This window comes from Gopherus flavomarginatus, chromosome 1, assembly GCF_025201925.1.
Source record: "Gopherus flavomarginatus isolate rGopFla2 chromosome 1, rGopFla2.mat.asm, whole genome shotgun sequence".
In the NCBI taxonomy this organism is placed as follows: Eukaryota; Metazoa; Chordata; order Testudines; family Testudinidae; genus Gopherus; species Gopherus flavomarginatus.
The window spans coordinates 345,409,363-345,420,458 of NC_066617.1; the positions used below are offsets into that span (position 1 = coordinate 345,409,363).

General features: G+C 43.3%; 1 protein-coding gene across 3 annotated transcripts; it reads left to right on the forward strand.

The window, feature by feature from the left end:
* Nucleotides 1-3,086: 3,086 nt before the first annotated feature.
* GPR83 (G protein-coupled receptor 83) lies at nt 3,087-10,844 on the forward strand. 3 transcript variants are annotated; one of them, XM_050941883.1, is made up of 4 exons: nt 3,087-3,853; nt 5,153-5,278; nt 6,924-7,057; nt 7,863-10,844. In XM_050941883.1, the coding sequence occupies exons 1-4, from the start codon at nt 3,467-3,469 to the stop codon at nt 8,500-8,502; spliced, it is 1,287 nt and encodes a 428-aa protein (XP_050797840.1). In that variant the 5' UTR covers nt 3,087-3,466; the 3' UTR covers nt 8,503-10,844. The 3 variants fall into 3 exon arrangements, with proteins under 3 accessions (XP_050797840.1, XP_050797847.1, XP_050797852.1); XM_050941890.1 differs by having other exon boundaries at nt 7,878-10,844; XM_050941895.1 differs by lacking the exon at nt 5,153-5,278 and having other exon boundaries at nt 7,878-10,844.
* The last annotated feature ends 252 nt before the right edge of the window (nt 10,845-11,096 follow it).

An 11,096-nucleotide genomic window follows, 5' to 3' on the forward strand; every position in this document is an offset into this window, starting at 1 on the left:
GTTTTACTCTTTATAAAGCTTAAACACGGTAAACTCATAAATTGTTCACCCTCTATAACTCTGATAGAGAGATATGCACAGCTGTTTGCCCTCTAGATATCAATCACTTACTCTGGGTTAATTAATAAACAAAAATGCTTTTATTAAGTATAAAAAGTAGATTTAAGTGGTTCCAAGTAATAGACAGAACAAAGTAAGTTACCAAGCAAAATAAAACAAAACACACAAGTCTAAGCCTAATACAGTAAGAAACTGATTACAGATGAAATCTCACCCTCAGAGATGTTCCAATAAGCTTCTTTCACAGACTGGACTCTTTCCGAGTCTGGGCCCAATCCTTTCCCCCGGTACAGTCCTTGTTAGTTCCAGCTCAGGTGGTAACTAGGGGATTTCTTAATGACTGGTCCCCTTTGTTCTTTTCCACCTCCTTTTATAGCTTTGGCACAAGGCAGGAATCCTTCATCTCTCTCTAGGTTCCCACCCCTCTGTCTAAATGGAAAAGCACCAGGTTAAAGTTGGATTCCAGTTCTGGTGACATGATTGCATGTCCTGTGAGCCCCCCTCCATTCCTCCAGGACTGGCCCACACGTGTGCATTGGAGACTTGCAGGTAAACAGCCATCTACAGTCAATTGTCCTAGATAACGGGAGCCATCAAGAGTAAACCACCGTTAATGGCCCACACTTCGTATAATTACACTAGGACCTCAGAGTTATGCTACGTATTCCTAGTTTCAGAATGATGCATTCATACAAATAGGATGAACACACTCTGTAGATTATAAGTTTTGTAATGATACCTTACAAGAGACCTTTTGCATAAAGCATATTCCAGTTACACTTATAAACATATTTTTATAAAGCATTACAGAGTGCAACATCACCATATTTCCTCAGGCTCTGGTGACTTGAAGACATCTAACTTGGCTAAGTAAGTTTTAACTTGTTCTTTCCCAATTTTAGCCTCTGATTTTATCTCATTTTCGCTGGTGTTCACTATGTTAGACATCTGATCACTACTAACCTTTTTGGTGAAAACTGAAACCAAAAAAAGAGGCATTTAGCACTTCTGCCATTTCTACATTTTTTGGTTTTGCTCCCTCTCTCCCACTGAGTTATAGGCCTCCTCTGTCCTTGTTCCTCTTGTTTCTAATGTATTCGTAGAATGTTTTCTTGTTACCCTTTATGTCTCTAGCTAGTTTAATCTCATTCTGTGCCTTGGCCTTCCTAATTTTGACCCTACATACATTTTATTTGTTTATATTCATCCTTTGTAATTTGTCCTTCTTTCCACTTTTTGTAGGACTCTTTTTGATCTTTAGATCATTGAAGATCTCTAGGTTAAGCCAAGGTGATCTCTTGACATACCTCCTATCTTTCCTATGCAGTGCGATAGTTTGCTCGTCCCCTTAATAATGTCTGAAAAACTGCCAACTCTCTTGAACTGTTTTCCTCCTTAGACTTGGTTCCCATGGGAACTGATCTACCAACTCCCTGAGTTTGCTAAAGTCTGCCTTCTTGAAATCCATTGTCTTTATTTTGTTGTTCTCCCTCCTACCATTCCATAGAATCACAAACTCTGTCATTTCATGATCACTTTCACCCAAGCTGCCTTCCACTTTCTAATTCTCAACCAGTTCATCCTTATTTGTCAAAATCAAATCTATAACAGCCTCTCTCCGGTAGCTGTCTCCACCTTCTGAAATAAAAAATGGTCTTTAATACATTCCAAGAACTTACTGGATAATCTGTGCTCTTCTGTGTTATTTTCCCAACAAATGTCTGGGTAGTTGAAGTCCCCCATCACCACCAGGTCCTGTGCTTTGGATGATTTTGTTAGCTGTTTAAAAAAAGCCTCATCCACCTCTTCTTCCTGGTTAGATGATCTGTAGTAGACCCCTATCATGATATCACCCTTGTTTTTTTCCCCTTTTATACTTACCCAAAGACTTTCAATAAGTCTGTCTCCTATTTCCATCTCAATCTCAGTCCAAGTGTATGCATTTTTAATATATAAGGCAACACCCAGTGCTGGTGCAACGATGTTTCGCACCCTAGGCGAAACTTCCACCTTGCGCCTCCCCACCCTCCACCCTGAGGCACCCCCCCGCCCCAACTCAGCCCTGCTCTGTGCACGACCATGAGCACCCCGAGCACGCCGTGGCTGCTTCACTTCTCCTGCCTCCCAGGCTTGCGACGCCTAAGCTGATTGGTGCCGCAAGCCTGGGAGACGGGAGAAGTGAAGCAGCTACGGTGTGCTCGGGGAGGAGGCGGGGCAGGGGTGAGCTGGGGTGGGTAGTTCCCCTGCGTGCCTCCCGCCCCCCCTTGCTGCAGGCGGCCCTCTCCGTGCTTCCGTGCCCCAGCTCTCTCCGCCTAAATCCCAGCGGCAACCGGGGCGGCCAAAGATCCGGCTGCTGTGATTGCTGCTCAAGAAAATGCCCCCCCCCCCAATCCCAGCACCCTAGGCGACCGCCGAGGTCGCCTAAATGGTTGCACCGGCCCTGGCAACACCCACCCACTGGCTGTATGATATGAAGGTGCACATCAATTCTCCCAGCAGCTATACATTCGTGACATACTGTGTATGTATAAAATACGAAATACACAATGTAAGATCTAGCTTTTAAAAACATTTTTATTCTTTTGGCCAGGAGAGGAAAGTAGCTGCCAACAGGAAGATTAGCTTTGACTTGCCTGCGAGAAAAACATCTCTAGAAAAACACTAACATAATAAAAGCGACCTTTAATACATAGACTGTTGGGTATTTTTAATGAGAGGCTGAACAATAGCCAGTTATAAGCCACATAACCTTTTAGCTTACAAGGGGGAAAAAATCATTACTACTAGCTATAGTCAATGTAGCGGTGCTGTAAACAAAGCTTAAATGACCCCAAAATACATTTAAAATTGTATTTTTAAATTGGAATCTCTCTTAGACTGCAGCACAGCTACCAGACGTGTTAGTTTATAAACAGAACAGAATTTACAAGAAGCTGCTGCTGCAGGTCAGGATGCTGAGAAAAGGACAAAAGGATGCTCAGGTGAAACCAGATAAATTTTATTTTTCTTATATATTACAGATGTAATTATCTCTGAGGAGAAGTGGGAGGCATGGAGTAAAACCCAGTAGGAGTGCAGTCTTGGACAAAGCGAGTACATCAGAATAGCAGTAATATTAAGCATCCAATGAGTGAAGATTCTTGCTAGCAGCCTGCCTGAGACGGGAGATATAAAAGTGCTGAAAGAGAAGTCTACACTGACTGAGTGTCAGAGCTACATAGCCACAGCACTTGTCTGGATCACTGCTGTTGTTTTGGCTGATAATTTCTGCATTTTGTTCACAGTTATAAAGATTGTGCTACGGAAAGCAAATGACAGCTCATTAAGCCTCCCATTGACTGGACACACAGTATTGTTTCATAGATGAGCTATTTCTGAATCTGAAGAAAGAAGCAGCATTTTAGAAATGATTATTCATTATATATGGCTCTCTCTCCCATACTTAGCTACTGCCTTTGAGAGATCAGCAAAGCTTCCCATCAACAGAAGTTTTGAAGGATCTTTTGAAATACCCAACATCTCCAGGTTTTTTTCCTGGAATAACTACACACTTGCTGACTGGCAGAGCTTTGTGGGCAGGAGAAGATATGGGGCAGAATCTCAAAATCTTACAGTGAAAGCCCTGCTCATTGTGGCATACTCCTTCATCATAGTGTTCTCGCTCTTTGGGAATGTCCTGGTCTGTCACGTCATCATCAAAAACAAAAGGATGCACTCCGCTACCAGCCTGTTTATTGTGAATCTAGCTGTAGCAGACATAATGATAACGCTGCTCAATACTCCCTTTACGTTGGTAAGAACCTGACAGAAGTCTGTTCCCTCTTGCTCTGCTTCTTTTCTCTAAATTATGAGCATCTGTAATGGAAAACGTATCGTTTTGTCTTTTCTCCCTGTAACAGAAATAGCTTAGTGTGTGGAGATTGTTGTTACTTGCACTCACTGGAATGACAAATGACACTGTATTAAATTTGAGGCTGCAATTTGGGCTTCCAGTCATGTTAAAGCATTAGAGTTAATTTAATGACTTTTTTTCTTTATCCTGTTATATGGAGTTATATTCTCAGTTTATCCTCTGCTAATGCAAGATAGTTCTATGATACACTTGTTAGTAATCTTTCCAGACTAGTTTTAAATGTCTGCAGGGATGGAGTCATTACTTTTTGGAAGATTTAACAGGTCTTTTCCTTTTCTAATTTCTATGATCCAGTTAGAAATGTAGTAATAATTAAAATTGCACCTCTGGTTTATGCCCAAGGACATTGTTGGCACTAAACTAGTAAGCATAAGGGAGTTGTAGTTTTACAGTATTTAGTTATGTTCCCTCTCCTTAGGAGCTTCCAATATAATCCATGAATCTCCCTTATTTAAAAAAAATGGTTAATGATCAGCATCACGTTACATGGTCTGGTGAAAAGAGATACTTGCACTGTATCCAGATCAGGAATGCAGGAGTACCCATGTATCCAGCAGGGATGGTTGGGTGAGGGGAACTGACTTGTTGGCAGTTCTTTGGGTATGGAGGAAAATATTCTGAAGGAAGTCAAATGCCTTAGAAGTTGCTCCACCATACTAGCTGGGTGCACATTGCCAGGTCAGTAAAGAGGTACTAACATCACTGTATTTCTGGATCACTTCTCCTGAAGTCTTGACTCTATTTAATGTCCTGTTGCAGGTTTCAGTAATCAGCCAATAAATCAAAGGAGACAGAGATTAGATAAAATCTCCTTTTGGGGGGAGGGATAGCTCAGTGGTTTGAGCATTGGCTTGCTAAACCCAGGGTTGTGAGTTCAATCATGGAGGGAGCCATTTGGGGATTGGTCTTGCTTTGAGCAGGGGGTTGGACTAGATGATCTCCTGAGGTCCCTTCCAACCCTAATAATCTATGATTCTATGAAAGAAAGGAGTGATGTGTTAGCCTGTTTGTGACCTGCAGATTTTTAATAATCCTTTTGGGATGGAAGTCAAAATAATGACCACAAGTGCAGTTAGTAGAGTGCTGACAATGCACAATGAGTCAAATATCAGGCATGTGAAAAGTACCCAAATGATGCATGTAGAAAGCTAAATATATTCCCCTCTGGACTGTTCCTAGGCTCGGTTTGTGAACAGCACATGGATATTCGGGAAGGGGATGTGTCACATCAGTAGATTTGCACAATACTGCTCCCTCCATGTCTCTGCTTTGACTCTCACAGCAATCGCAGTGGACAGACACCAGGTGAGAGTTCTCTTAAGCTAAATGGCCATGAATTGAAAATGCGGGAGCATTCCCTTATTTTAAAATAAGAAATTAAAAACCATTTTCTGAACACCTCAGACCCTAAGGAGTTTAGCACAGGGCACTCTGTGTAAGAATTGCCAGGGTAGTGGTGTATATTTTTTTGATCAGCTCTCTGGTATCACTTAAGGAGGAGGAATACATACAATTTAGGGGCTAGAGCAAGGGTTCTCAAACTGGGGGTCGAAACCCCTCAGGGGGTTGCAAGGTTATTCCAGGGGCGGGGGGGTCGCAAGCTGTTATCCTCCACCCCAAACCCCACGTTGCCCCCAGCACTTATAGTGGTGTTAAATATATATAAAGTGATAAGGGGTCACACTCAGAGGCTTGCTATGTGAAAGGGGTCACCAGTAAAAAAGTTTGAGAACCACCGGGCTAGAGGGTGTGCCGGCAGTCTGGATTCCTGGATTCTGTTCCCAGGTCAGCCATTGGCTTTTGCACAAACCTCTCTGCATCTCTAATATGTTGGTAGTAATACTTGCCTCAGAGAGGGAGCGTGAAGCTGAATGAACTGCTTGTACTCCTTCAGCCAAGGATCTCAAAGCACTTCACAAAATATTATGTATTATTCTAAATGCAGGTACATGCTGCATCTTCAGACCCTAACTTAATATGCTAAATTCACACAAGAAGCAGAGCTGTCAAATAAATGATTTATGAGGGACACTAATTTAAATAGTATATTTTGCTCTGGGCAGGAACTGGAATTTCTATCCCAGGGAAAATTTTGCATTTCCAAAAAAATGTGTGTTCTGAACTGGCACACAAGGCAGGCTATGAAAAATGTGCTGGGAGAGGAACATTCTCCATAAATTCCATTGGAGAATCACCCATGTGGAATTTTTCAGTAATGTCCAATCCAAGTGCCCCAGCAGCCTGCCTAGCACGCCGAAAGCCCCCAGAGCCTGGGCAAGCAGGGAAACAGGTCGCAAGCTCCATACCAGAGGGGCTGCTGAGGAGCCAAGGACTTGGGGTTCTGGGGCAGGGTGCTGGGGAGCCCAGCAGCCTGGGAGTGGGGAACCTGGGATCTTGAGAGCTTTCATTTCAGTTTTCCCAACAGGAGATTTCGGAAAATGCATTTTCTATCGGAAAACCATTCGTCTGTAATGATACTGGAAACCCACCTTTCTTTGTGTCACTGATGCTGTTGAATACAAACATTGAAAGCATTTTAAAAGCCTCCATCCTTGCCTCTTTTTATAGTGTTGAATTAGGCCCAACCTGCAAACTAATATGCAAGGGCAGAACTTCGTGCCTGCCCCAGCCCACTGAAGTCAACCCATCTCCATGTGAGTGCAGAAGTTCACCTTCGCAGCTGTAGCAGGATCAGGGCCTTACTTTATCCATGTCTCTCAGCTTGGACTGTGAATGTTAATTACTTCAGTTCAGCTTTCATTCAGAGTCAAGTTCACTTTCTGGTTCTGTAACCTGAAGTCAGTGGAAGTTGAATGCAGGGATCTCCCATGAAACGTTTGCTCATTAAACTGCTGTGATTACTGCTGTATTCAAGAGTGGGAGATAATGTGAGGAAAATTGCATAATTATTAAAATGTCATCAGGCCACATGTTTGTTTATTCCAAACAGGTTATAATGCATCCTCTGAAACCTCGTGTATCCACCGCAAAAGGCATTGTCTACATCTCTGTCATCTGGATTATGGCAATGTGTTTCTCCCTCCCACATGCTATTTATCAAAAACTATTCACTTTTGAATACAGGTAAGGCTGATCCCTGCTTTTGATCTGCAGAAACATATGGGGCCAGATCCCCAGTAGGGACAAGGAAGCCATGTCAATTTACACCAGCTGAGGATCAGGTCCATAGTGCACATCGATACCTTTCACAATGGCTACTCTTCTAGTATTATTCATCAACAACACAGCGTGTCAGATGCATCAGGCCAGATACGTAGTTGGCATAAATTGGCAGTTTACACCAGCTAGAGATCTTGCCCATTGATTGAGGCCAGGACTGGAAATGAGGCCCTAATTGGTTCTTATCTAATCCCAGCTCTAACACTGACTCCTTGGGCAAGTGACTCAACCTCTCTGTCTTAGTTTCCTCTTCTGTAGAATAAAGATAATAATACCTACCTGTCACCCTCTGTTGTGAGGGTTAATTAATGTTTGTGAAGTGTTTTGCTGATGGAACGGGTCATAAAGGTGATAGATTTTGTAGTACCGTTTACATACAGAAATTCATTGAAAGGCATAGAGAGTTTCACTTCACTCCTAAGAACTTAATTTTGTGCAGCTGGTAATTAGAGGTTGCAATTAATTAGTTTCTTAAACAAAATCATAATCTCATGCATGCAGTGAGAAATTATTCTGATCACATTTCTTGTAAGCTACGTTATGCGCCACTGCCTCAATTGGTGTAAATTAGCACATCTCTGCTGAAGTCAATGGAATGATGTGAATTTGCACCAGTTGAGGATCTGGCTCTTTGATTTTATGACAGGAGTCTTGTCTTTCTCTCCCTTACTGTGATACCCAGGCATGTTTGTTCATTCATTGTGATCAGTCCTTTTATCTGCAGTGAGAACGTCACCCGATGCCTGTGTCTCCCAGATTTCCCTGAACCAGCTGACCTCTTCTGGAAGTACCTAGACTTAACAACGTTCATTTTGCTCTACGTTCTGCCCCTTTTAATCATCTCTGCTGCCTACCTGAGAGTGGCCAAGAAACTCTGGCTGCGCAATGCCATTGGGGATGTGACCACGGAGCAGTACTTCGCTCTTCGGAGGAAGAAGAAAAAGACCATTAAGATGCTGATGTTGGTGGTTGTCCTCTTTGCTGTTTGCTGGTTTCCTTTAAACTGCTACGTCGTCCTCCTTTCCAGCCAAACTATTCGTACCAACAATGCCCTGTATTTTGCTTTTCACTGGTTTGCAATGAGCAGCACCTGTTATAACCCCTTCATTTACTGCTGGCTCAATGAACATTTCAGACTGGAACTGAAGTCTTTGCTCAACATGTGCAAAAAACCACCTAGCCCGAAAGAGCACAGGCTTCCATCCACAGTTCCATCCTACAGAGTAGCCTGGCCAGAAAACAGCAACTTCAAGCGGTCTCAGGTCTCCCATGTCCTTCCATCAACCTCCAATCTCCAGTCAGGGAAGACAGACATCACTTCAGTTGAACCTATAGTAGCCATGAGTTGAATGATGCAATAAAATGGGAGCACATGGGGTATGCGCCAGGATTGCAGGTGGATTGGGTGAAAGCTGACGAGTGTGATGAAGAGAGACAGGAATCCTTGACTACTTTACTAGAGTGCACACACCAATGTGCATGCTGTTTGTGCTGAGAACCCAGAACCATAGGAGTCAGTGCATTCCTATCAGCAAGAGAGTTATCTCTTTAATGCAGACTGGTAGTATATCTATACAGCCTTCAAAGAGAAGACAGACAGCACAGTCCTTGAAAAGGGGGAAAAAAACCCTTTTAATTGTCAGACTGATTTTGAACTGGCGACTAGCAAAGAACTCTGTGTATTGTTATCCGTCGGTAATGCTGTCCAGTCCGGTCATTTTTCCTAGGAGGTTTGTGTGTGTGTTGCCTGTTGTTGAGCTAGAACCAAAACACTGAAACCATTATCTAAATACATTGAGTCTCACTGTTAAAAATGTCTTGTAGTGAACATGGGGTTGATGAACAGACAATTTCACTGTTATGGCGCTAAATCCAGCCCAATTTAGCAGTGACAGAAAGCTGTTACCATGGGTCACAGGCTGGCTGGCTCTTTAAGGCAAGCCAAGCTCAGCCTTCCCTATGACCTAGCAGCCATCCCCCACTGATGGTGATATAGTAACTTAATGCTAATTCCTGACCCCAGCTGTGAAAGGGTTAGGAGAAGACTGTACAGCCAGGGAGGGAGAGGTTGCAGAGAAGGTAAGATCTCCTGCAGGTAGGCAGAACTCACAGGGAGCAGCACCGCTTCCTGTGGGGGAAAGCCCTAAGCTACAGCTACAAGGAGCAGGGAGATCCCTAGGGGAAGCTGCCAAAGTCCCTGCGGAAGACTTACTAGTGTTCAGCAGAGAAGGGAAAAGCCTGAGTACCAAATGGAGGCCGGGTTAAGCAGAGGCTGTAGGAAAGCAGCCGAAGGGGGATTTAGAGATAGGAAGTGGCCCAGGGAATCAGCAGCCTGTCTGAAGCAGCAAAGCCAACCGCTTAATACAGTCCCCTGGGTGGGCCTCAGTTTCCCTACCAGCCTTGAGGAAGGGGAACACAAGCCCCATTGCAGGGGCAGATTAGGCTCCTGTGAGGAAGGCTCAGAGGGAAGGCCTGTGAGGACACTTCAGTGCAGCCTTAGAGGGACAGAAGAATTATTATTTGAGTGTTTAGCTTGGACCTTTCATTACTCCTGAAGGGGACTGAACTTAGGTGACTGGGCCGGAGGGCCAAGCCATAAAAGACCTAGTGAGAAGGAAAGGGCCAAGCAGAGGTGCTGGGGATGAGGATCCCTTGCAGTGTTTCGCTCTGACACAAGGGAGCGCTACATGTGATTAGTACACTACCTTACACCTTGGAATGGCTCTTCATTGGCCAGTGTGAGATATGGTTTGGTCTCAGTCCATTTCCAAGTGAATTAGTGTCTGCATCACAAGCTCCATCACCCAAATTATCATCAGAGATGCCCTAGGTTGGATGGATATGGAAAAATGGAGCTGTCCTATTACCCCGATAGATGCTTTCTGTAAGGCAGGGTTGAGGCACACTGATGGAAGAAACTGTACTTTTAAAAATATAGAAACAAACAAACAAACAAAGGGTGACTTCTGGCTGACAGTTCAGCAAATTTGCCAGGAATTTTTTTAAGGAAATCTAGTTACAGTCCCATCAAATCAATTAAATGAAAGAATATTTAGGAAGTTCTTATGGTCAGAGAATTAAAATCAGGAAATCATTTCTTAGTGCATTGAAAGTACTGCACAAGCTCATTTAGAACAGTAATGTTTACAAACCAATTTGTATTTGATTTATAATCTTATTTACCAGAGTATCTCTGCATGATCGTCACATAACAGCTAAAGAATCCTGCAACTTCCCTAGAATTTAGCATTGCTCCCTTGCTCTGTAATGCAATTGTATAGCTGTTCTCAGTTCGGAGACCAAGGGACTATATATGTTCTCTTCTAAAATGCTGTATATTACCTCTTTGGAATCATGGACACACAAGCTATCTGCTTTAAAATAGAAGGACAGATGGTGTATGATACCAAGCAAGGAAACTCCAGAGCCTCCAGAAGCTGTATTGTGGACGGTGATGTTTACCTATATGTTCATGATGCGGAAATCAGCTGGCCATTATCAGTGTCTTACTATCCAAAAGTGCCCCTTTCTACATGAAACACTCAGCAGCTAGCAGTAAAAGGAGGGAGAATGAAAATAACATGAATGGAAAGAGAAACCAGTTGTAACTGATGTCTTGTACCAGTTTCTAGCGCCTTTGACTTGTGCAAGTTTTTCATGGCTGTATACTTACAGAAAATAAAATGTATGCAACATTTGTCAGTTGGCCTATCACTGTATACGCACCACTGTCTTAAACAGAGGGAATGTCACACACCCTGGTCTCTTAGGGCTTCCCTTCTCAAGGCATTATCCAGCTCTCTCTCAGAATCAGGCTTTACTCTGTTACTCTCTTGTTAAGGTCCTAAGAGTCAGCATGTCACTGATCTGTAGAATCAGCTGCTTCTACACCCCTCCCCCAAATATGTGAGCAACCCTCTCTACTACTTCTACTCTAGTTTTT